A 27,958-nucleotide genomic window follows, 5' to 3' on the forward strand; every position below is an offset into this window, starting at 1 on the left:
GCTCGGAGTGTCAGAGTGCAGAGTTCAATTCCAGCACATCTGTAAGGAGTTTGTACGTCCTCCCCACAGTCCAAGGACGTACTGGTTAGTAAGTGAATTGGTCATTGTAAATTGTCCCGTAATTAGATTAGAGTTAAATTGATTGCTTGTGGTGCAGCTAAAGAGCCAGAAGTGCCTATTCGTGCTGTATTTCTTAAACAATATTTAAAAATCTGCCAATGGATTTTAAAGGGAGTCTTGTATCATAATATATTATCTCTTGGGAAGGCATTGGACCTTTGGTGCCCAATATCAACTTCCATTGCTTCCTTGGGAGGTCAAAGAAACGTGAATGGGAGTGGGGTCAGGAACATTTCTGGAGATTGGGCATCATGCCCTCGTGGTCACTGAGTTGGAAAGAAATATCGAGTCAATAAGGTTGTCAAGGTCTTGGCCAGATTTGGAAGGGAGGATAACCCTCCAAAGCCCCGCCACCACTCCCCAAAGCCTATGCCTGTAGCCCTGAGCCAAATAAAACCATTTTCAGCTCTGCCCGGTGTGGATCATCATGCTCTGAGAAAAAGAAAATAGGCACTGAGATAATGATAAACTTTATATCAGAGTTGAGAATGGAACCAATATGAAATAAGTAGACAATTACTCTTAAAAACCTTTATGTTTAATTGTCCCTGTATCATTCAGAGAAACTGTATTTAAATTAATTTTATAATATTCATATTGTAGAAATTTTTCTCTTGCTGGGAAAATGTCTCCTCATTGAATTTTGCTTCTGTTCCAATTTATATAAAGATAGCTAGAGGAAGCACTGAAACATTCAACCATGTACAGTACATACTGACAGACAGCAATACAAGTCTAAGTACCTTTCTGTTTATAATTTGCACAAAGATCCAGCACTTCTATTGTAAATGTAACAAACGTGATGGTATAGACGAGAACCATGAACATTTACTCCTTCAGAGCTGGCACTAATTTTCACTGCCCTTAAGACTGCCATATAATTCAAGTAACATTTTCATTCAAACTGTCACAGTCAGGTTTAGATCAGAGCATCAGGAATTATTTTTCTAATGGCTAATCGAAACAAAAAGGTGCCACGGCTGCGGAAAACATTCAATTATCCTAGCATTATTCTAAAGCACAGGGTTCTCTCATTATCTTGGGAAACATTTATCTCAATTCAACTAACGAGCAAAGAACAGACTAATTCAAAATTCATATTTTTGCAAGCAATGCAATATAGCTCCATAGCTGCTTAGCAAAATAGTACCTGTAAGAATTTAAAGAAATATGAAGTCTGTAAAGCACTATGGAGATACAGGCATTATTCCTATTTCATCTGAGCGGGAGCTAGCAACCAGAAAAGTGAGTCAAATCCAGTTAGAACAGACTGTAGGAACTGATTGAAAGAACTAACAATTAGGCCCCTTTCTCTGACTTCTTCCAACAGACTAGTAATATTTTCCCCTTCAAGTCCAATTGTCTCATTGAATTGTGACAGCTCACTGCTTAAACACTTCTTCTTCACGCTGTCATTTTTATTTTGCCAATGACTTTTTGTCCTCTGACTACCCACTTCCTCCTGAATTAATATCAAGCCCTTTACTTTGAACCACTCCTCCAAGTCTTCCCTTAACCTTCATCAGGAGAAAATTATTTTCTTTTGCTCTATTCTTTCATTCCTGCTTCCATTCTTGATCTGGCGCTGCAAGGAATCAGGTATGCTACTGTAATTCCCTGTTCAAAGTGTGAACCGTGGAAGAGGGCAAATTTAGTTTTGGATCTAATTTTCCTTCTGGACAAGTAATCTTCTTATACTCCATGCCAGAATCTTTCAACTGGAAAAAAATCTAGGGATCACACTCCTGACTGTGGAATTGTGGTCTATCATGAAGGCATCACTGTATCTGTCTCTTTCAGATGGAAAATTGCTGCCTGCACTGCAGATCAGTGTTTGCTAAAAGGTAATTGGTGGGTGAATAAAGGGGAGGGGAGCCTGACCATCAGCTGGTTTTCATCTGCAATCCCGACAAAAATCTCCTCCTCATTTCAGGGACAAGAAGTTGGGAAGTTGCAGATGCTTGAAAATAAACTTTTAATAAAATATCTCTGTTTACTCTCACGGAATTGCAAAGGCGGTGTGATAAAGTTTCCAGAACTCATGAATAAAATAGGACATTATCCTGCAAGAATGAAGGATTCCTCACGGGTAGATATCATCACACATACTCTGTTATTTCTTTACAGCTTCAAATGAATCCCAAGCTGCTGGTGTGCCTTGAGTGGGCTATCAGTCATATGTGGGATAAGCTGTGTATTTTCTTTAAGCAGGACTAAACAGAATACTCTGAATATTTTCAAGTAAACCTCATCCTGGGCTTAATTAATTTCAGGAATAGCAACTGATGAGTGTCCATTTAGTATAAAATATAATAAACTGCCCAGATTCCGCGATTCCCAGCATCGAGGACACCTTCGAAAGGGGAATGCCTCAAAATGGTGGCATCCATCACTAAGGGCCCCACCCATCACCCACCTCGTTGCTACCATTAAGAAGAAGGTATGGGAGCTTGAAGACACACACTCAGGGTTCAGAAGAGTTCCTTTATCTCCACCATCAAATTTCTGAATGGACAATGAACGCATGTACACTATTCACAATTTTTTGTTCTCTTTTTGCACTATATATACTATTGTAATTTATATTTTTACTTATGTATTGCAAAAACAACAAATTTCATGACATGAGGAATTCTGCAGATGCTGGAAATTCAAGCAACACACATCAAAGTTGCTGGTGAACACAGCAGGCCAGGCAGCATCTCTAGGAAGCGGTACAGTCGACGTTTCGGGCCGAGACCCTTCGTCAGGACTAACTGAAAGAAGAGCTAGTAAGAGATTTGAAAGTGGGAGGGGGAGGGGGAGATCCAAAATGATAGGAGACGACAGGAGGGGAGGGATGGAGCCAAGACTCACAACACGCTGGAGGAACTCAGCAGGTCGGGCAGCATCAGTGGAAAAGACCGGTCGACGTTTCGGGCTGGAACCCTTCGTCAGGACCCAAGAGCTGGACAGTTGATTGGCAAAAGGGATATGAGAGGATCATGGGACAGGAGGCCCAGGGAGAAAGAAAAGGGGGGGGGGAACCCAGAGGATGGGCAAGGGGTATAGTCAGAAGGACAGAGGGAGAAAAAGGAGAGAGAGAAAAAGAATGTGTGTGTATATAAATAAATAACGGATGGGGTACGAGGGGAAGGTGGGGCATTAGTGGAAGTTTGAGAAGTCAATGTTCAAAATTCATGACATATTCCTGTGATATTAAACCTGATCCTGACTCTAACATTCCCTTTCACTTTTTTCTGGCCCATCTCAAGATATGAATCTTCATCTGACAGAAACAAAATTGGATGCGAGCCAGGCTTTTTGCTACACTGCAGCTTGGGATGAGAGATCACAAAGGACTGGTATGAAACTATTTTTGTGTTTGATCCACTGGGATCAATTCAGTTGCAAAATCTGGCACGAAGCACAGAATAGATATTGGGTTAATCTTTATGCTCAGTGTCGGTGAAATTCCAGAATAAAAGAATGATATAGGAATTTTTTATTATCCATATTTGGATGAGAAAAGTTTCAGTCCAAACACTGCCCTTAAATCATTTTATCCAAATGGAAGCCTCCTTCTACCCCTTTCCAAGCTGACATTGACGTTGGAATGAGGTAGAGGCATCTCAGATCATGGGTTTGATCTGCTCTGTCATTATGGATACGAGAGGCAATAGTGCCTAAAAAATTATTAACCCCCACCCCACTGAAAGTTTTCATTTTTTATAACATTGAATCACAGTGGATTTAATTTGGCTTTTATTGACACGGATCAACCGAAAAAAGTCTCTTTTGTGTCAAAGTGAAAACAAAAGTGAAAAGATATCAGGAGTAAGTTTTTTACGCAGAGAGTGGTGAGTGCGTGGAATGGGCTGCCGGCAACGGTGGTGGAAGCGGATACAATGAGGTCTTTTAAGAGATTCCTGGATAAGTACATGGAGCTTAGGAAAATAGAGGGCTACGGATAACCCTTGGTAATTTCTAAAGTAAGTACATGTTCGCCACAGCACTGTGGGCCGAAGGGCCTGTATTGTGCTTAGGTTTTCTATGTTTCTAAATCTCTACAAAATGATATAATTACAGATATAAAACACAAAGTAATTGATTGCATAATTATTCACCCCCTTTATATGACAAACCAAATTGTCACTGGTGCAGCCAATTGGTTTTAGAAGTCAAATAATTAGTTAAATGGAGAACACTGTCAAGGTGTCTCAATTGATTGTAGTAAAAAGACACTAACTGCTGGTGAGTCAGTATCCTGGCAAAAACTACACCATGAAGACAAAAGAAGACTCCAAGCAACTCTGTGAAAAGGGTATTGAAAAGTACAAGTCAGGAGATGGAAAACTTCCAAGTCACTGAATATCCCTTAGAGTACAGTTAAATCGATCATCAAGAAATGCTGTAAATCTGCCCAGAGCACACCGTCCTCAAAAACTGAGTGACCGTGCAAGAAGGAGACTTAGTGAGGGAGGCCGCCAAGAAATATATGACAACTCTGGGGGAGTTACAAGCTTCAGTGGCTGAGATGGGAGAGACTGCGCATACAACCACCGTTGCCCAGGTGCTTCACCAGTTGCAGCTTTTTGGGAGAGTGGTGAAGAGAAAGCCACTGTTGAAAAAACTCACATGAAATCTCAGCTAGAGTTTGCCAGAAGGTATATGGGAGACTCTGAAGTCAGCTGGAAGAAGGTTCTATGGTCCGATGAAATCAGAATTGGGCTTTTTGGCCATCAGAGTAAATGCTATGTTTGGCATAAACCAAACACCCCACATCATCAAAACACACTATCTCTACTGTGAAGCATGGTGGTGGCTGCATCAAGCTGTTGGGATGCTTCACTGCAGCAGGCCCTGGAAGGCTTGTGAAGGTAGAGGGTAAAATGAATGCAGCAAAATACAGGGAAATCCTGGAGGAAAACCTGATGCAATCTGCAAGAGAACTATGGTCTGGGAGAAGATTTGTTTTCCAGCAAGACGACGACTCCAAGCATAAAGCCAAAGCTATACAGGAATGGCTTAAAAACAACAAAGTTAATGTCCTGGAGTAGCCAAGTCAGATTCCAGATCTCAATCTAATTGAGAATTTGTGGCTGGGCTTGAAAAGGGCTGTTCACTCATGATCCCCATGCAATCTGACACAGCCTGAGGAGTTTTGTAAAGAATGGGGAAACATTGCAGTGTCCTGATGTGTAAAGCTTATAGAGACCTATCCACATAGACTTAAGGCTGTAATTGCTGCCAAAGGTGCATCTACTAAATGCTGACTTAAAGGGGGTGAATACTTATGCAATCAATTATTCTGTGTTTTATATTTGTAATTAATTTAGATCACTTTGACACGAGTCTTTTTCTGTTGATCAGTGTCAAAAAAAGCTAAATTAACTCCACTGTGATTCAATGTTATAAAACAATAAAACACGAACACTTTTTACAGGCACTGTAAAGCTTCTAAATTACTGACTCAGAAACCTTTCAATGCTGATTTCTGCGAAGAGAATAGTACTTCTAAAGCAATTTGCTTTTGCTTAAAACATTTATATTTTCTGCTAGCTGCTTTTCATATGGTCCACTTTGATTCTCCAGATATCTCCTAACCTTCTTCCTCCCAACACCAAACTCATTACTCCTGGCCAAGACTATTCAGAAGCATAGGGACAATTCCCTACAGTCACCAGCTTTCTGGCATTACAACAGCATCACAGAATGGAGCAAAAGGGTCATTATTTAAAGATGAATTATGTAATCTCTTCTGTAGATTGAAGTCTATGGTTGGAGCTCCACCTTCTCCTCAAATTCAAATGATGCCATATTCCACAAAATCATGCTCTTCCACAGCAACCTGAAATGTTAATTCTGTCCTGATGAAGCGTCTTGGCCTGAAGCGTTGACTGTTTACTCTTTTCCGTAGATGCTGCTTGACCTGCAGAATCCCTCCAGCATTTTGTCTTGCTTTGGATTTTCAGCATCTGTAGATTTTCTTGCTTTTGTGACGTTAACTGTTTCTCTCTCATAGAAGCTGCACTGTTTGTTTCGTATTTCCACCATTCTTTGTTTTTGTAAGTCATTACAGGCTGTATTGTTGGCTGTGGTGGAACTAGCTTCATAAGGGCTCCCGTTTACGATCTTAGCAACCCAAATCCTGTCTTGCCACTTTTTGAAATGTTCCCACAGCCAATGGACTCACCTTCTTCTTTCTATTTGCACTACTTGTCTCCTGCCCTCTGAGTGAGCACACTAGTTGTGTGGTCTCTCATTGTTATAGTTACTATTCTGGAGATTTATTGAGTATGCCCACAAGGAAATGAATCTCAGGGTTGTATATGGTGACATATACGCACTTTGATAATAAATTTACTTTTATTTGTTCATAGCAGATGGTGCGAATTTTCATCTAAGTAAAACAATTCACTTCTCTAGTCTATCTGTAATGAACTGTCGTGCAAGTGTACATTCGATTTTGTTTCAACCAACCTGCTCTTTCTTTCTTTAAAACATTTCACATTTTTAACTTGTATTTTTATTATCTACACGTTGTTTACATGAGACAGTTCACTGCAAACTACCGGTTAGTGTAACGCTCTGTGACCTGGGTTCAGTTCCACTGCTGTCCAGAGTCTGTATGCTCTTCCCGTTACTGTAGGAGTTTCCTCCAAGTGCTCTCCTTTCCTCTCACTTTCCAAAGATGAACAAGTTAATCGGTCATCTGCATGTTAATGGGCGGCGTGGGCTCATTGAGTCAGAAGGTCCTGTTACCATGAGGCATCCCAAAATAAAATAACATTTGTTCTATCTTTAAAGCCCCCTTTCACATGAAGCCTAATTAAGCTTTTTTTGTTATCTATCTTATTTATCGATCTATGTTATCGATCACCAGAAGTAGCTGGCTGCAAACTGTACACAGAAGACCTGTTTGTATGCCATCCCACAGCAGAGGTTAGTGCCACGCTATAACAGCTCGGGGTGTCAGAGTTCAGAGTTCAATTCTGGTGTCCTCTGTGAGAAGTTTTGTACCTCCATCCCGTGAGCACCTGGGTGCTCTGGTTTCCTCCCACGTTCCAAAGACGTACTGGTTAGTGGGTTAATTGTCCTGTGATTCGGCTAGGGTTAAATAGGTGGGCTGACGGGCAACATGGCTCATTGGATTGCAAGGGCCTGTTCCGCACTCTATCCCTAAATTTTAAAAAAGTCTCTGGTCGGTTGTGACGTTGTCAGGCGTCGGCTGGACACCAGCTGTCCTGGAAAAGGGTAACTCCCTCACGCTCCTCACAGCCAGGATCATTTTGCCGCTCCCGTGCTTGTTATCGTGTTGAATCCACACAATGGCTCTATTCTCGCTGTTGTTTATAAGAATGAGCGAGATCTCATTGAAACCTATCAAATATTGAAGGCAGAATTGGATTGAGAGGAGATAACAAATTGGCCATGATGGAAGGCAGAGGAGACTCAATGGTCCAAATGGCTGAATTCTACTTCTTAATCTAATGGCTTTAATAACCCTAGGATTAAGAGAGCAGTAAAGAACGCAGAAGGCTGTGTCTACGTGGTGCTTAACTGGATGCCAGGGTGAACATGTAAATTGATAAAAGCAAGGCAGCAGCAAGTGGTGGGCACTAAATGCTAATGGAGCCTGCAAAAAAGATTAGTAGCTGAACACCTTTGCCTTTTCCATATAATTTGGCACAATGAAGAGGTGGGAGTGGTAGTGACGGGTTGGTGTCAGTCTGAAATGAGGCAGATGAGTCATAGTAAGGTTTCATATATGATTTCTCTAACTGGAAATGGGCTGCTAAGAGCCTAAGATGGAGTCCTCACCACATCAAATAAAACAGCCTTCAAAAAGGTTTACCAAAGATACTTTGCACGACGTCTGTAAAACAGAGTGGATTCCTAGAATCTGCAGTATCTTTCTTTTGTACTTCCCCGAAGTCTTAGGTAAGCAAATGCTAATTTAAGAGAGTGACGGGTCTGTTAGTACCTAGAGTGGGTAAGCAGGGACGAGACAAGATTTCTTGCTTGTCTACTTGTACGTGCACAATCTCTTTCGGCATTGATCTGCAGTTCCAAACTATGGAAATGGTGGACCTTCATGGAGATAACATGATTAATGATTGTGTGTGAAATTATAACATCAGTACCTGAGGATCTGCTTAACTTTCTTTCAATGCCCTGTAGACTGCTTGGAGGTCTAAATGAGTATGACTGTGCATTCCTAGTCTCTAGCCGGGTATCTTCTTGGAAAAAACAATGCTTAAGTGCTTACTGTTATGTTTAAGGATGCTAAAAACATTCCTAAATCAGGGAAAAGATTAACTAGGTGAAGAAACAATTTTTAATCTGTTATTATCGGTTCTTTGATCAGAACTCGGGTTTTAAAGGCTGCACATTAGTTTCTAAATTCAATTGCCAACATACTCTACATATGAATACCACGTTAACAGAAATACAAGATTCTGGATGACTCTGATCCACTCTGAGCCCTGCAGGCAGATCTTCACTGCCCCCGCCCTGTGACTCAGGGGCAGCATGGGAGCATAACGGTCAGCGCAACAATTCACAGACTGGAACATCGGGTTCAATTCCCGATGCTGCCTGGGAGAAGTTTGTGTGTTCTCCCCTGACTGTGTTGGTTTCCTCTGGGTGTTCTGTTTCCTGCCACTTTCCAAAGATGTGCAGTTACCATTAGTGAGTTGTGGGCATGCTACGTTGGCACTGAAAGTGAGACGTGCAGGCTGCTCCCAGCACAGCCTTGCTGAGTTGATTTGATGCAACCAATATATTTCACTGTAGTTTTGATGTACATGTGACAAATAAAGCTAATCTTAATACTTTAATAACACAACCGGGAGAGCAACTTCAATGGAAAGTGGTCCTCCTGAATGCATTGCAAATGATTAAGAATTCCAAGAAGAACATTCTTCCAAAATCTGCATAAACAAAGCATTACCAAGTAAGCAGAAACTTTACCGTATGTACCAGAACATCTGATTTGCCCACAGTAGTGTCATAGAACTCACAATCTACAGGAAGAAGAAATAGTGCTGGCAAGATTTGTGTGGTTTCTTAAAAAAAGTAAACAACGGAATTTTTCACAGAATTATATTCAGAAAATTTAGCCAGAGACTTCTGCTGCTGATTTTTTTTAAATGTAACAATTTAATTTTTAAGAACTAGTAGAGTTCCCCATGCTTTAAGGATCTTGTAACCTGTGCTTTTTATTTAGTCCACTTTACCTTCTTGTTCCTCCAACTGAAACCAAACGTAGAAATTGCACAAAACGTTTTACCCAAGTTATATAGCAAATACAAGCAACTTCTAACAGGATCAGTATATAAAGATCTTTGGTACCAGCAGAAAGGGCACCCTTTAACATGTTTACAGTTCACATTCAGCACATTACATTACACAGCTTCTCCACATTCTTTGAGCTATGTATCTACTGGTGACAATGAGCAGAGTGCTATCAGTCTCTTCAGTCCACTCTTGCCCTTCTAATTCGTACAGCAGATGTTACCCTCAGCTGATTCAAACTGAGTAGATAAGAAAAGTTGTCTCTTTGAACTGTGGCTCAGTTATGATTATTACATACGGCAGCACTTTGGCATTGATTGCTCGCTGAGAGAGCTGCTCAATACAAGTACTAACCTCGAGTTAACACCGTGGCCCCGTTTTGTTCTCAGGACATCTGAGTCTCCAATGGATGCAGAGCTCTGCCAGCAACAATACCTGAACCATTCTGTCGATCAATATTCAATCAATTGTTAACACATCATTGCTTGCTCTTTGCTCCAAGCAGTGAAATTGTATTTCATTACAACAATCTGAAGCAGTAAATGTAGTCGGGGTGTTGTGCATTTCCCAGCTTTGCTGTAATTATCACTGAGGAGTTGTCTTTCACGTAAAATCTACTATGTGCAAACATCGCACCATCTTGCTCTTGTGCTCTGACGTCTAGGGTTGGATGCATTTCCCAGTGGTTAATTTCAAGGCTCCTTTGTCATGTAAAGATTTTAATGTTTTGAACTCCAGCGGCATTCGGTGAGGCCCAGCATGAGAAAAATATCTGTACTTTAAATTGTCATAGTAGTGGTATTTAACCTGGGCACCTTTCGCATCCTTTGGGAAGGGCCAGTATCCATAAAGGTGGATCTCATCACAGAACCGAGTTGCAAGTGTGTACATCAGCAGGCCAGTACTTGGTCGTTTGATGTAAACCTTGTTTGTCAGCCAATACCTGTAAAAACATACAGACATTAAAAACTAGTTTACAATAACCTCCTTCATTATACAATCCCCCAAATGTTAGGAACATTGCTACAATATACACTCAGTGGCATCTTTACTAGGTATCTCCTATACCTCTTAAAGTGGCCACTGATTGTTTGCTTGTGGTTAGCTGCTGCTGGCCCATCCACTTCAAGGTCCAAGGTTGTACATTCAGAGATGTTCTTCTACATCCCACCGTTGTAACATGTAGTTATTTGAATTACTGTCACCTTCCTATCAGCTATTTTTTAACAAAAGTACAAAAGTTGATTTACACAAAATACACATAATACATCAAGTATTTAGAAGACAGTGAACAAATTCAAATTTAAATATGACTATTACCGTCGATAAAACAGTCAATTCCCTAGGGGGAGGGTAGGTCACCATTCCCAGAATTTTCCCCACTGTACCCATCATGACTGCACGCTCCCTCTCCAAGGACACCTGGACACGAACATATCTCCAGCAGAAGGGCAGGCAATTGGCCCTGGCAGAGCCCTCGACTGTCTGCCACCCAGACCTGTGAATGGCCACCTTGGCCAAGCACAGCAGTAAATCCTTCGAGTGACCCTCCCCCTTCCATACGAGGTGTCCCTATATTAGGAGCGCGCGGCTGAAGTGTAACCACCCCCCCTTCAGATACTCAAACAGTTCCTGCCAGCTTGAACCAGTTTGGCCATGCTCCTCTGACCTCTCTTATTAACAAGGCATTTTTGCCCATAGAACTGCCGTTCACTGGATGATTTTTTTGTCTTTGCACCATTCTCCGTAAACTCTAGAGACTGCTGTGCATGAAAATCCCAGGAGATCAGCAGTTTCTAAGACACTCAAACCACCCCGTTTGGCAACAAAAGTCATTCCACGGTCAAAGTCACAAAGATCACATTTCTTCCCCATTCTGATGTTTGGTCAAAACAACAACGGGATGCCACCATGTCTGCATGTTTTCATACAGTGAGTTGTTGCCATGAATGGCTGACTAGATGTCTGCATTAACAGGGTGTACGTAGTAGACACTGAGTGTACTTCGAACTGTACCAAAATGAGTCGACCAATCCAAATATGATGATCACAAAAGCTGTAACACAACCTAATAAATACCAGATAACAGAGACACAAGAGACCCTGCAGATGCCAGACATCTGGAGCAATAGACTGGAGGAACTCAGCAGGTCGGGTAGCATAAACAAGTCAACATTTCGGGCCCAGACTCGTCTTCAGGACTGTAAAGGAAGGGGGAAGATGCTGGAATAGAAAGATGGGGGGGGGGGGAGGGAAAGGAGGACTATCTAGAAGGTGATAGATGAAGTCCTCTTTCCCCTCCTCCTTAATTTTTATTCCAGCGTCCTCCCTCTTCCTTTCCCGCCCTGAAGAATCATCTTGCTCCGAAACGTTGGCTGCTTATTCATTTTCATAGATGCTGCCCGACCTGCTGATTTCCTCCAGCATTTTATGTGTGTTACTCTAGATTTCCAGCATCTGCAGAACTTCTTTTGCAGTTGAAGCTTCAGATTTAGATCCTTCTTCTAGACTGGAAGGAAAGAAGGGAGATAGCCAGCATAAAAAGTTGGAGGGAAGTGCGACGGAACAACCTGAGCGGAATCTCGAGCCAACGTTTTGGGCTGATATGCTTCATCAGGGTCTCGGCCCGAAACATATCGGCCCTTTATTCCTCTCCAGAAAATGCTGCCTGACCTACTGAGTGGGTGTGTTACTCTGGATTTCCAGCATCTGCTGAATCCCTTGTGCTTAGGGGTATCTTGATTTCTTGGAGACTGACCAGTGTTGCTCAAAAGGAAGCAGCCCTCACCACTACATAAATCAACGCTCCATTGAAAGCCTTGGTAATGCTGCAAGGCAACTCACCGGTCTTGGATCACAAGAATGATTTCCTCTGGCCAGTGTAACACAGTGAACACAGGAGGGTCTCCAGACTGATAGCCATTAATGTATTTTAGTACAGCCCACAGGATCACTCCATTTTTTCCAGAGAAAAAAAATGAAGCAAAAAAGCTACAAATCCACCTCTTTCTGGCTGATTATTTCAGAGTGTGGACAGCAGGCATTGTCAGTATTCTGTCTCCAACTCCACTAGTAGTTTTACGGGCCACATGTGGATGATACGTTTACCTGTTGTCCCTCTTTGCTCCCTGCAGAAGCTGTAGCAAATCTGTAGATTTGTCCTTAAGGCAAATGGGACACACTGAATTTGAACATTGCTCACAGACTGAACCAGGTTCTGAAAAGGATCTTTTCTTGTTGTGTTATATTGAGATTAAAATAATTTTGCCCACAGGTGCACACCTTGCTAACTTGTACTGAAGTGTGGAGGTAAACTAGAGCAAAATCTGTTAAACGTGGGCATTTTCCAGTTCAGGTCAATGTGTGGGGGCTTAATATTATCTAACTGTTGTACCAGTCCTGGTAATGAAATAGTAAACACACGAGATTCTGTAGACACTGGAAATCCAGAGGAACACAAACACACCCTCAAAATGATGGAGGAACTCAGTAGGTCAAGCAGCATCTATGGAGGGGAAATAAACAATCGACTGTTCATTCCTCTCCATGGATACCGCCTGATTTGCTGAGTCCCTCCAGCATTTTTTGGGGGTTGATAATGAAATAATTTCTTATCCTGGGTCTGGGAGGGCTTCTGATGGATTCAAGCATCACTGTGATCTTGCTCTCTCTGGGATAAGCAGAAATGAATGGACTATCAATGCACAATGACAAAGCTGCTTCTGACTTCAGGATGTTAGTTCACAAGAAAAGGATCCACCAAATTACACTACAGACCTTTGTTGGCTGCAGAATGCTTTACTTAAAATATAATTATCTAGATTACTATTACATTATAAGAATTATATAATTAGAATTGAACAAATCCATTATTTACTAATTAGGAAAAGTAATTAAACCATTATATCTCAATGTTTAGGTACATGATTATAAAATAGGATGTGAGTTACTGAAGAGAATTAAGCACAATTACAATCAGAGTGCCAGACTTCAAAAAAAATTAACTGTTAATGCTGGGTAAAGGGATCACAGAGGATTAACTGGAAGACTGAATCAAATGATAAAGTAATTGAAGAGAAATTGCTTTTGGAATGAAGTTAGAAAAGATACAATTAAAGTATGTGGCACAGAGTGCACAAGAGAATGGGGGTGATTCTGTAACGCACCTGACAGCACCGAGCATTCAGATTTATCACACGTACAGTGAAAAGTGTCATCTGTGTTAACAACCAACACCCCGAGGGTGTGCTGGGGGCAGCCCACAAGTGTCGCCTCGCATTCTAGCACCGATGTAGCACGGCCCCAGTGTTCAGCAGCACAATAACAATACAGACCGAAACAAGATAACAGGAAATCACACCCCTACCTACCTGCAAGCATGCGCGCGCGCGCACACACACACACACACACACACACACACACACACTCAGTCCTCTAACTTCAAGACAGGCCACCTCCTAGACCGCCAGTCGTTGGCCTCGGACTCTCAGACTCACCAAAAATTTGGTGATGAAATGTTCCAACTGAGACCTCAGCAATTGAGACAGAGTCGTACAGTACAGAAACAGGTCCTTCAGCCCATCAGATCCATACAGACCATTGTACTTGTTTCACTTACTCACATTTACCGTAAGACTATAAGACATAGGAGCATGGTTAGGACTTTCAGTCCACCTATTCTGCTCTGCCGTTCAATGATGCGGGTTTGCTTTCCTTCTCAACGCTTCTCCCTGTAAGCTTTGAAACATTTTCTAATCAACAAAACTTATCAGCTTCTGTGTTAAATATACCCATTGACTCAGCCTGCATAGCTTTCTGTGGCAATGAATTCCACAGATTCGACACCCTCCGGCTAAAGAAACTTCTCCTCATCTCTGTTCTAAAGGGACGTCCTTGTATTCTGAGGCTGTTCCCTCTGGTCCTAGGCTCGCCTAGTACATTAAACATTCTTTCCATGTCTAATTAATACAGGCCTTTCAATGTTCAGAAGTGTTCTATGAGATCACCCCTCATTCTTCTAAACTCCATTGAGTACAGACCCAGAAACATCAAATATTCCACTTCATTCCCAGGATCATTCTTGTAAACCTACTCTAGACCCTCTCCAACAGCAGCATATGGTGTCTACTTGATTCATATTCTTTGGTTTAATGTAAAATTGTTCCTAATGTTTAGACTTAGATAATAGCAGTTAATCAAAATTATAAAGAAGGAATTTTGGAGTGATGGAAACAGCGTGCATTAACCTGAACAAAATGGCAAGATGAAGACATTTTGGAAACATGGAACAGCGCCTACTAAAGTAATCAAATTCAGATCTCTTAGGTACACTCTGACCCACAGTCATTGTATCAAATAAAACTCATCATGACAAATAAGATTCGATTTTGAATACCTTTGACCTATTTGGAAGAAATCTGAAATGAAAAGGGATAATGAAACCAATAAATGTAACAAGTAGTATTTTGTACACCTGGCCTGGCAAATAGTGATGAGAACAGAGCATTCCATGCTTTGAGAACAATCTCCTTCTTCTGTATTTCCAAGAATGGCCATTAAAGAAACAGAACAAGTGGTAGTTAGTTCCACTGACCTTAAAAATACCCAGGAGGAATCAGTAACACAATGGTAAATTGTTTCTGCTGAAGGGAACTGCCCTAAAGACAATATGAGGGAGCCCCAAGAAATCAACATAGAAAGGGGCTGTTTTTGGCTGGAATTTATTTCCCCTCCTTGTACTTCGGGGCTTCATCCAAATGAATTTATATAGCACCAACTCTTCCGTCTATATCCTCTCCACATAAGATGCTTAAGCCTCTTGATGTACGCAGCTAATCCACAACATGAACACAAGAGATTCTGCAGATGCTAGAAATCGTGATGAAGGGTCTCAGCCCGAAACGTTGACTATGTATTCATTTCCATAGATGCCGCCTGACCTGCTGAGTTCCTCCAGCATTCTGTGTGTTGCACTGAATCCAGGGCATGGTTAATGATGGCAGCACACTAAAGTCACCAAATTGAGCAGACGGTACAAGGTGTGTACCCAAACTTAGGTGTGACCTTGAACTATTGAGCACTGTTCCTCATTTGCACTATTTATTTATAAAATTTTTTAGTGTAATTTACAGTATTATGTCTTGCACTGTACTGCTGCCTCAAAAAAACTATTTTCTCATCATATCAAAGCTCAAATTAAAATTTATTATAGCAGTATAAGTTACAATATATATTACCTTGAGATTCATTTTCTGGCAGCTACATATAGGAAGATAAACAGCATAGAATAGAAATTTATGAAAACGATACATAAACAAAGACTGACAAACAAATAAATATCCAAAAGACCAACTTGTGTAAGTAAAAATAATACTGAGAACATGAATTGTAAAGAGTACTCAAAGGTAATTTTGTTGCTCTTAGAATCAGTTCAAGAATCGTGGTGAGTGAAGTTATCCACGATGGTTTTGTAGGGTAATAACTGTTCCTGAAGCTGGTGGTGTGGGGCCTAAGGCTTCTGTACCTCCAACCCGATGGCAGAATGAGAAGAGAGCATGCCTAGATGGAGAGGTTGTTTGTTGATTGATGCTGCTTTCAGTACCAATAAATTGATTCGGATTTAGATTTGGGCTCAACCCGCCTGACAGCAGAATGCCAAGAAGTAAACATTGTGTAAAGGACCAGGGGAGGAACAAGAAGCTTTATGGCATTTCCTTTCACAGTTGGTCTTGGTCTGAGCACTAATGGACATTTGCCATATCCTCTGTGACTGCTGGTTTCAAACATTAGACGTGAGAATCTAGGATGGATCTTGTCTTTCCTGTTTAGAATGGAGGATGACAGACGACTTGATAGGGGTGTATAAGATTAAACGAGGCATAGATAGATTGGACAGCCAGTGCCCTTTTTCCCAGGGCAGATAAGTTTAATACCAGGGGACATACTTTTAAGATGAGTAGAGGAAAATTTAGGGGCGATGTTTGAGGACATTTTTTTTTTACACAGTTTGTGGTGGGTGCCTGGAATACACTTCTGGGGAGGTGGTAGACGCAGACACATTAGGGACATTTAAGAAACTCATAGGTAGGCGCATGATTGAAAGAAAAACGGAGGGTTTTGGTCTGTGGAGGAGGAAAGGGTTAAAATCTAACCGTTAAGATTAATTGTGCAGTAAATTAAAAGGCCAGTACAATGTTAAGGGCTGAAAGGCCCGTACTGTGCTATACTGTTCTATGTTCCCAAACTTTTTTGGGTTACTGCCCCTTTGGCTCCAAAACCACATCCCAGTGCCCTCTCTCCCTTTCCAGCTATTACATGAGAGCTATAAAGAATTTTGATCTATGGTGCACAGTGAAAGAAAGTAGGTACTGCAAATTCAAAGCAATGACAAATAATTGCAAAAATGATTCAAATCTATTTAAAACTACAAGTAAAATTATTTCTTTAATTATAGTGTAAACAATTTTCATCAACAACTTTAGAGCATACATTAGTAGTCCACTACCTATTCGCTACCTCATTGCTTTTTCACCTTTCAATCGGATAGATGGGCTTGGTGCAGTGATATCAGTTTCTCAACGTCAGGCTGAAAGTCACTCAGGAGGAGTCTCAGATCCCCACGTTTGGTAAATTGCAGTCTATTTTGTTGCTTTGAAAGAAATTGGCTGACTGCACTGAAACCACGCCCCACTAAATATGATGTTCGAAAAGCAATAAAGAACATCTTAACCTTTATCCACATTGCAAGATAGCATTCATAGAATTCTTTCTGCAACCAAAAGTTTTGATATGACTTTTTTGAACGTCAACTTCAGCTCAGAGTTATTTTGTAGTGAGATCTGCTCTTCCTCCATCCTTTCTGTTAATTCCTCACTACAAGCATTCAGAAATGGATTTATTACTCAATTTGGAATTCGAATCGAGAGAAGACCGAAAACTGTCTGACATGTCTTTATGCAGCTTACCCAGGTGGACACAGTATACTTACAGATCATCATTTGGTGTTCTTTATTTCTCGTCCAACTCAGAGAGGCTCAGGAATTGGAAAACGGCATGACGGCCAATGTTGCAGCTAAATAGGGTTAACTTGGACAGAAATGTGGAGACGACTGATTTGACTTTGAGGAGATTCACTTAATTGAAGATTGATTTCATTAAACTGTTTGTAATTCTGACAAATAAGCAATGTTATGTCTAATATCCTTGAGTCGCTTACTGAATGAAACTTTCAAAAAAGTAATCACTGTTTGAAAAAGCACATAAAAACGTCTCAGGCCATTTGCTTTTGAGAGCCATCTCTCTTCTGTCAACAGCAAGCATTCAAACCGTTCATTATTCTCAATACAAAGCTCTCAAAATAGTCAAGATTTGAGAGCATGGGACTCGATTTTATTGGACTTTTGTGACATGATGCTGTCTGTGAACTACACAGTGAATGGTAAATATGTTAGGGACAGCTTTTTTCAAGGAAGTAATAACCCCAGTGGTGTCCTGTCATTGATGGTGACCCATCTGTTGCACAAGCAAGAATATTGGTCAGTCACCTATTGCTTAAGTCCAACTGCACGCACTGCAACCAATAAAGAGGAAACTTACGATGTTCTTATAGCTCAGGCAAAACCTGGCTGAAGGTACACACAGTTTCAAAACAATATCTTGGTTGAGAAGTGTGGCCAAGACCATTCGAAAGGGCCAATTCTGAATTTTACCACATGGAGTGCTATATCCTAATTCACAGGAACTGTGTCACTGCATGATTAGCAATATGTCATCTGTACTAGCCAACACTGTACTACAGTAGTGAACGGCGATCATGAATGGGGGCTGGGCCCAGAAATAACATGATTTCTTCAGCCCGAATTTCTCATGATATGCCAAATACAGAAGTCATATTGCTTTTCAACAACTATAAGACGCTTTGAGTAGAGTCTAAGAGACTGGCGGTTAACATGAGATGAGGTGATTACATAATCATGCAATCAATGATGAGCCCACTGAGGATCAAGTGCTTATAATAAGTAATTCATTTCTTAAATTAAGCCTGTAATCCCTCAGCTGCCTCCTTTGCTACCATGTGTACCTCCCCTCCACCGCCCTCTTGATCTATATCGCTCCCTTAGAAGCTCCTACCACTTCTGGGGAGGCAATATTGCCCACTTTAGGAACAACTTTTCTGCAAGTAGTTCTGGGGAAAAGAGATGGCACAGTGGTTGAGGTAATATCAGTAGCTCAATTTCAATCTCCAGTGTTGTCCATGAGGAGTTTGCACATTGTCCTGGCAACTGCATCAATCTGTCTCAGGGCAGCACTCGCAAAATGCTGGAGAAACTCAGCAGGTCAGGCAGCTGCTATGGAAATGAATAAACGGTCGACGTTTCAGGCTGAGCCCTCTCACCAGGACTGAGCGTTTCTCAGGGTGCTCTGATTTCTTCGCAAGTGTCAGTAAATTAATTGGCCGCTGCAACTGTTGCCCTATTGAGGGGCAAAGTTCAAAGTTCAAAATAAATTTATTATCAAAGTTCATGTCTGTCAACATATTTAATCTCTTGCAGGTATTCACAAGAAATACAAAGAACCACAATAAAATCAATGAAAAAACACACACAGCAAAGATAGACAACCAATGTGTAAAGGAAAACAAACTGCGCAAATATAAACAAGAGAAAAAAATAATAATAACAAATAAATAAGCAATAAATATTGAGAACATGAGTTGTAGAGTCCTTGAAAGTAAGTCCATAGTTGTGGAATCAGTTCAGTGTTGAGGTGAGTAAAGTTGAATGGAGTTATCCTTTCTGGTTCATAATAAGAGAGGGGAACAGATAGGAATGTAGTGGGAAAAGATCACATGGAAATTTAGTGGGGATATAGGACTGTTCTCTGAACTGGCATCGATTCAGAGCCACACGCCTACTTTCCAGGTCGTATAGGAATATGGCTATACACCCATGTTCCTGGGCTACAGATTTCAGCAACCACTCCTCTCCCTTCCCACCACCACAGAGTTTTACAGGCAGAATAATTACTAGCACAATAACTCCACCAGTGCTTGCTGATGTTCAATTTTAATGGCTTTAATGGAGCTTGAAAGGAAATATATCTTTTCCTAAATCTGCCACTCACCTTTCATTAAGGACAATGACATAGGCAATCAATATTTAGTCTGTCTCGTCTGCTGTTGATTATATCTCCACTTAACACTAAATGAATCTCAGTTATTGCAAGTACTCATTTCTGTATCCATCCAAAGCATTCTTATAACGGCCCTGAACTCATATTGATTCGCAATTACGGTAGGACGCGCTTATTAATCTACATAAACATACTGTCATAAGTCCCAGCATTAGTGCCAGCTACTTAAAATTCAGAAATTAATCTGTGGCTCATAAAGTACCTTCAGTCATCCTTAAGAATTTTAAAATTATCTCACTTGAACTCTTATGTTCTTGAAAGAAATGGAAATATTTTTTGATGGATGAAAGGAACATTTGATTGGGTGTCAAAATGAACAAAAAATCCTGCATGGATCTACCAAGAGATGAAGCATCCGCTGATCCTACTTGTTTACTTCACAGACACCTTTAAAGCAAATGATTCATCGGTTTGCTTATTTCTGAAGGGATTTGATTTTGGAAGATAATTCTTTTAAGTAACAATTGCTGCTCCTGGTGTTTTGATTTGAGTATGCATGCCTTCTTTTAACACATTATATGTGCTGACCACAAAACAAAATAATTCAGGGCAACCCAAACAGGAAAAGAACATGTTAGTGAGGTACATTATATCCAGCAGTACCAGGGACAGGGCAAGGATCTAAAATGATAGGTTTTACACCTGACTGTGTGGCTAAGCACAGCTCCAATGCCATCTTTAAGTTTGCTGACAACACCACTGTCCTAAGCTGAATTAAAGGTGGTGGGAGATTGAAATCTGGCTGAGTGGTGCCATGACAACAATCTTTTACTCAATGTCAGCCAGACCAAAGAGCTGAATATCAACTTTTGCAGGAGGGAATCGGAGGTCAATGACCCAGTCTTCATCAGGGGACCAAAGGTACAGAGGGTCAGCCATTTTTAATTCCTCGGTGATATCATTTCAGAGGGCCTTTACTGGGCCCAGCACATCAGAATCAGAATCAGATTTATTATCACCCGCATGTGACGTGAAATTGGTTAACCTAGCAGCAGCAGTTCAATGCAAGACATAATCTAGCAGAGAAAAAATATAATAATAATAAGCAAACAAGTAAATCAATTACATATATTGAATAGTTTTTAAAAACGTGCAAAAACAGAAATACTGTATACTAAAAAAGGTGAGGTACTGTCCAAAGATTCAATGTCCATTTAGGAATTGGATGGCGGAGGGGAAGAAGCTGTTCCAGAATCACTGAGTGTGTGCCTTCAGGCTTCTGTACCTCCTACCTGATGGTAACAGTGAGAAAAGGGCATGCCCTGGATGCTGGAGGTCCTTAATAATGGACGCTGCCTTTCTGAGACACCGCTCCCTGAAGATGTCCTGGGTACTTTGCAGGCTAGTACGCAAGAAGGAATTGACGAGATTTACGACCCTCTGCAGCTTCTTTCAGTCCTGAGCAGTAGCCTTCCCCCTCCCGCGCCCCTCCCCCCATACCAGACAGTGATACAGCCTGTCGAATGCTCTCTACGGTACATCTATATAAGTTTTTGAGTGTATTTGTTGACATGCCAAATCTCTGAGAACTCCTAATAAAGTATAGCCACTGTCTTGCCTTCTTTATAACTACATCGATATGTTGGGACCAGGTTAGATCCTCAGAGATCTTGACACCCGGGAACTTGAAACTGTTTACTCTCTCCACTTCTGATCCCTCTGAGGATTGGTATGTGTTCCTTCATCTTACCCTTCCTGAAGTCCACAATCAGCTCTTTCATCTTACTGACACTGAGTGCCAGGTTGTTGCTGCAGCACCACTCTACTAGTTTGCATATCTCACTCCTGTATGCCCTCTCGTCACCACCTGAGATTCTACCAACAATGGTTTTGTCATCAGCAAATTTATAGATGGAATTTGAGCTATGCCTAGCCACACAGTCATGTGTATATAGAGAGTAGAGCAGTGGGCTAAGCATACACTCCTGAGGTGCACCAATGTTAATCATCAACGAGGAGGATACGTTATCACCAATCCACACAGGCTGTGGTCTTCCGGTTAGGAAGCCAGGGATTCAATTGCAGAGGGAGGTACAGAGGCCCAGGTTCTGCATCTTTCAATAAGGATTGTGAGAATGATGGTATTAAATGCTGAGCTATAGTCGATGAACAGCATCCTGACATAGGTGCTAGTGTTGTCCAGGTGGTCTAAAGCCTTGTGGAGAGCCATTGAGATTGCGTTTGCCGTTGACCTATTGTGGTGACAGGCAAATTGCAACGGGTCCAGGTCCTTGCTGAGGCAGAAGTTCAGTCTAGTCATGACCAACCTCACAAAGCATTTCATCACTGTCGATGTGAGCTCTTCATAAGTGCAATTACAAAGAAAGCACAGCAGTTCCTCTGCTTCCTCAGGAGTTTGCAAAGATTCAACATGACATCTGAAACTTTGACAAGCTTCTACAGACGTGTAGTGGTGTATACTGACTGGCCGCATTGCAGCCTGGTATGAAAACGCTAATGCCCTGGAATGGAAAATCCTACAAAAAGTAGTGGATATGGCCCAGTCCATCATGGGTAAAGCCCTCCTGATCACTGAGCACGTCTACATGGAACATTGTCCTTGGAAAGCACCATCCATCATCAGGGTACCCTACCGCCCAGGTCATGCTCTCTTCTCACTACTGCCATCCGGAAGAAGGTACAGGAACCTCAGGACTCACACTACCAGGTTCAGGAACAGTTATTACCCCTCAACCATCTTGAACCAGAGGGGATAATGTCTCTCAACTTCACTTGCCTCATCACTGAACTGTTCCCACAACCTATGGACTCACTTTCAAGGATACTTATTGCTTATTTATTTATTTATTTATTTGTTTATTTACTATTTCTTTTCTTTCTTTCTTTTTTTGATTTGCAGTTCATTCTCTTTGCACACTGTTGTCTATTATGGTTATTGGATTTATTGAGCATGTCCTGTAGAAAATCAATCTCAGGTTTATATGTGGAGACATATATGTACAATGCAACCTGGGTTCAATTCCCACCGCTGTCTGTAAGGAGTTTGTATGTTGTCCTCGTAACCATGTGGGTTTCCTCCAGGTGCTCCGGTTTCCTCCCACAGTTCAAAGACCCTCTAGTTGGTAGGTTAATCGGTCATTGGAAATTGTTCCATTATCACGCCAGGATTAAATCGGGGGGATTGCTGGGCAGCACGGTTCAAAGTGCCGCATGGGGCTATTCCGTGCTGTATCTCAATAAATAAATTAAATCCTGACGAAGGGTCTCAGCCTGAAACGTCGACTGCACCTCTTCCTACAGATGCTGCCTGGCCTGCTGTGTTCACCAGCAACTTTGATATGTGTTGCTTAAATTAAATTAAAATTACTTTGAACTTGCAGTTATTCATTTTTGGCACAGAGTGAAGCCATTTAGTCCATTACTTGGTCCCTTATCTATAGATAAGAAACCAGCTAAACTATTTGCAGCCTCCAGTACCCATCCCAAAACCATTCGGCCTTGGTTCAAGTGCAACGCATTTTTCCAGTATTTTTTATTCCTCGTTTCATAGTCTCTGCCCTTTTTAAATTTGTTTTCCAACTAAAATCCAAATTTTAAAGTAAGATACTCAAAGTCATAGTTGCACAGAATTCTGGAGAGTTGTGTATTTGAACAAGGGTTTTTTGAATCACGAAAGATCAGCAGGCGGAGTGTGAGACTGTGGTTCAAATGAAATGGTGTTTACTTAAAGGAAGGTTATCTAGATTTTTTGACGGTAGACCCAATCCCTCAAGCCAACGAGCTCCATGTGAGTACAGAAAGTGTGGGATGGCTACCGACAGGAGGAAGACACTTCAGATGAGAGATGTGGAGTTGGAAGCTGGTCACGTGGGACTGCTGACATTAAAATTGCGACAAGAACTCCTCAGTTGGTGGGGGGGAGGGGCAGCCTGGCAGCATAGCGGTTAGTGTAACGCTATTACAACGCCAGTGACCTGGGTTCAATTCCACCGTTGTTTGTGAGGAGTTTGTATGTTTTCCCCATGACTGCGTGGGTTTCCTCCGGGTGCTCCGCTTTACTCGCAAGTTCCAAAGGCATACAGGTTAGTAGTTTAACTGGTTTCATGGGTGTAATTGGGTGGCGCGGGCTCGTTGGGCTGGAAGGGTTTGTCGCCGAGCTAAGCCCCTAAATAAAAATAAGCGGAAAGGGCTACAACTGAAAGTCAGAAGTTCGTACCAGCTGCAAAGAGATTGTCCAGAGGACAAACGTTACATAAATGATTCTGGAATGGATATGTACGAAGCATTAGGTACTCAGGCAGTCAGGTACTAGAGACATTTGATAATACATATCACAGAAGCTACATTTCAAATGTCAGACAGACAAATCTCTGTAACATGGGGCTTGTCACAGATAACCCTCTAAAATAGGGGTTCCCAATCTTTGGTCCAAGGATCCCTTGCTTCAGGGTATTGATCCATGGGAACCCCTGCTCTAAAGTAAACTGTCAGGGCAGGCAAATTACTCGCTCAGCAAGGGATATTATTATTTATGGAGATATAGCATCCTTTCTGCCTTTCGAGCTGTGTCACCCAGCAACCTCCTCATTGAACCCGAGTCTGATCACGGGACAATCTGCAATGACCAGTTAACCCGCCGACAGGTATGCCTGTGGGAAGAACCCGGAGGAAACCCACGTGGTCACGAGAACAGCGCATAAACTTCTTACAGGCAATGCCAGGAATTGAACCCGGCTCGCTAGTACTGTGCTAACCACTACGCTACCGTGCTGCCCAAGGTACAAGGCTGCACTTTACAGCGCTGAGTGACAACATGTTATGTTCATCAGTCAGCTCCAGAGACTCAATGGCCCCAAGAAGGGCCCTGGAGCATTTACAGGTCGATGGACTTCCTATTTAACTGCATAAAAGTTCAACAGGGGTAAATTCCTGATTTCAGTCATAACCAACTAATGTGAAGTATCTTTGCAAGACTCCCTGGTTTCTTCACCAGCAAGTTTTCAAACCGGACACATAAAGTGGAACTGCAATGGGTGGCTCAATTCTGCTCCTATGCCCTATGGACCTGTTCCTGTTTCTGATTTCTAAGCTCTTGTACTATCTGTCTGATGTAGTTACTTCCAGTGCAAAAATCAGTAAATGCCAGTGATACAAGACAAAATGAAACACTGCTAGAAGCACATGGTAGGTCAGACAACAGAAGTGGGAAGAGGAACGGAGTCAAGGTTTTAGGGTAGTAAACATTCACCAATAATGATTTGCACAAAATGAAGCGCTGTCATCACTAACAACAGCAAATCATCAGATGCTGAAAATCGAAGCACCACACACAAAATGCTGGAGGAACCCAGCAAGCCAGGCAGCATCTATGGAAAAGAGTCAATATTTCAGGCTGAGACCCTTCAGCAGGACTGGGGAGAAAAAAAAGACCTTTTTTACTCCAGTCCTGTTGAAGGGTCTCAACCTGATATATCAACTGTACTCTTTTCCATAAATGCTGCCTGGCCTGCTGAGTTCCTCCAGCATTTTGTGTGTGGTGCTATCATTACTGTCTGTTTCTGACATAAAGAAAATCTATTTTGATATCCTGCAATCTCCCACAAATTAACTTCAAGTCCAACAGTCAAATAGTTGACTGTATTACAGAATATTCTAATAAATAACTGTATTACAATAATTAACATTGATGTCACAGTCAAGAAAACTCACCAACGCTTCTCCTTCCTGAGGAGCTAAGGAAATTTTGGCATGCCCCTGTCAAACCTTACCAATTTTTATCGATACGCCACAGAAAGCATCCAATCTGGATTCATCACGGCATTTGTGTGGCAACTGCTCTGCATATCACCACAAGAAACAGCCTCTTCTCCGCAGACTCTATTGCTGCCTAGACGTTTTCTCTTCTCCCCTCTCCCACTGGGCAGAAGATACAAAAGCCTGAAAGCACATGCCACCAGGCCCAAGAGCAGCTTCTATCCTACTGTTATCAAACTCTTGAATAGACCTTTTGTACAATAATAAGATGGACCCTTGACCTCACAATCGACCTCGTTATGATCCTGCACTTTATTGTTTAACTGCACTGCACTTTCTCTGTAGCTTTTGCACTTTATTCTACATTGCCATCATTTTACCTTGTTCTACCAACACACTAAATAATGATTTGATCTGTATGAACAGCATGGAAGACAAGCTTCTCAATGTATCTTGGTACATGTCACAATAATAAACCAAAACCATTATTACTTCACTTCCTGTGCAACAGGAATATAGAGACAACATGGAATTAAACATCAGAATTATCTGTTAAACAATCACTTATTTAGCAGCATTTTGTCTGCACTTAATCAACAAAACTATCTACCCAATCCTCTTCGAGGAAGTGAGAGCCTGACTGAACTATATGATGTACTTCACATTGAAAAAAAAAGTTTTAGTAAAGTTCCACTCATTGGCAAAGTGGTTTTTAGGGGAATTTGTGGGAATGGGGCAGAGGCTGGTTTAACTGCAAGAGATGAAAAAGCACAAAACAGGTTTTGAGATCATGATAAGACAACAGTGCCCCATCTGACATCAGTAACCACAATGATAAATTTGGTAGTGTGAGCTTCTCTTTTTTCATGCACTTGTTGCCGTCTGGTAACAAAACAACAGTGATCTCAACAGGCAAGCTAAACAGCCTATCACAATGAGGGACTCAGCCAAAAGGCAGAACTGGTGAGCAAAAACACAGGCATTCAACTAGATTTTTAATTGGCTTATACAGAGCAAAGCAAGGATTAGGACATAGACTCAGTGGCCACTTTATTAGGTACACATGTACACCTGTTTGTTCATTAATACAAATATCCAATCAGCCTATCGCATAGCAGCATGTCAATGAATTAAATCATGCAAACATGGTCCAGAGGTTCAGTTGTTGTTCAGTCCAAACATCAGAATGGGGAAGAAACGGGGTGGTTTGACTTTGTTGAATGATTGTTTGTACCTGCGTGGTGGTTCGAGTATATCAGAAAGTGCTGATCGCTTGCGATTTTCACACGTAACAGCCTCTGGAGTTTACAGAGAATGGAGTGAAAAACAAAAATACACCCGGTGGGCAGCAGTTCTGTGGGTGAAAATGCCTTGCTAATGAGTGAGATCAGCTGAGAATGGCCAGACTGGTTCAAGCTGAGAGGAAGGTGACAGTAACTCAAATGACCATGCATTACAACAGTGGTGTGCAGAAGACCATCAATGAACACCACAACACGTCGAACCTTGATGTGTTAGCAAAAGTTTTTTTAGGTATGTGAAGAGAAGGAAGATAGTTAAGAACAATGTTGGGCCCTTGAAGAATGAATTGGGAGAAATTGTTATGGGAAACAGAGAAATGGCAGACGAATTTACTAAGTACTTTGGATCTGTCTTCACTAGGGAAGACACGAGCAATCTCCCAGATGTACGGATGGGCCAAGGACGTAGGGTAACAGAGGAACTGAAACAGATTGACATTAGGAAGGAAACGGTGATGAGCAGACTGACGGAACTGAAGGCTAACAAATCCCCAGGTCCAGATGGTCTGCATCCTAGGGTACTAAAGGAGGTGGCTCTGGAAATTGCAGATGCATTGGTGATCATTTTCCGATGTTCCTTAGATTCAGGATCAGTTCCTGAGGATTGGCGAATGGCTAATGTTGTCCCACTTTTTAAGAAAGGAGGGAGAGAGAAAACAGAGAACTATCGCCCTGTTAGCCTAACATCAGTAGTGGGGAAGATGCTAAAGTTCATTATTAAAGATGAAATAGCGGCATATCTTGATAGGGCCAAGCCAGCATGGATTTACCAAGGGCAAATCATGCTTGACTAATCTATTGGAGGTTTTCAAGGATGTAACCAGGAAGATAGACGCGGGAGATCCAGTGGATGTGGGGTACCTTGACTTTCAGAAGGCATTCGATAAGGTACCACATAGGAGATTGGTGGGTAAAATCAGAGCTCATGGCATTGGGGGGAGGATATTGACATGGATAGAAAACTGGTTGGCAGATAGAAAGCAAAGGGTAGCAGTGAATGGGTGTTTCTCGGAATGGCAGGTGGTGACTAGTGGGGTGCTACAGGGCTCGGTATTGGGACCACAGCTGTTTACGATTTACGTCAATGATTTAGAGGAAGGCATTGTGAATAACATCAGCAAGTTTGCTGATGATACTAAGCTGGGTGGCAGTGTGACATGTGATGAGGATGTTAGGAGAATTCAAGGTGACTTGGATAGGCTGGGTGAGTGGGCAGAAACTTGGCAGATGGTGTTTAATGTGAATAAGTGCGAGGTTATTCACTTTGGGAGCAAGAACAGGAAGGCTGATTATTATCTGAACTGTGTAGAGTTAGGTAAGGGAGAAATACAAAGAGATCTAGGAGTACTTGT

The 27,958-nt window shown here is 41.7% G+C and overlaps 1 protein-coding gene across 1 annotated transcript in view; it reads right to left on the minus strand.

The window, feature by feature from the left end:
* Positions 1–318: 318 nt before the first annotated feature.
* st8sia4 (ST8 alpha-N-acetyl-neuraminide alpha-2,8-sialyltransferase 4) overlaps positions 319–27,958 on the minus strand; it is a 93,176-nt gene continuing 65,536 nt past the window's right edge. The window contains exon 5 of the mRNA XM_063068601.1: positions 319–10,342. Within this exon, the coding sequence (XP_062924671.1) occupies positions 10,060–10,342 (283 nt within the window). The 3' untranslated portion in view covers positions 319–10,059. The remainder of the gene's footprint in view (positions 10,343–27,958) is intronic.

This window comes from Mobula hypostoma, chromosome 16, assembly GCF_963921235.1.
Source record: "Mobula hypostoma chromosome 16, sMobHyp1.1, whole genome shotgun sequence".
Classification (NCBI taxonomy): Eukaryota; Metazoa; Chordata; class Chondrichthyes; order Myliobatiformes; family Myliobatidae; genus Mobula; species Mobula hypostoma.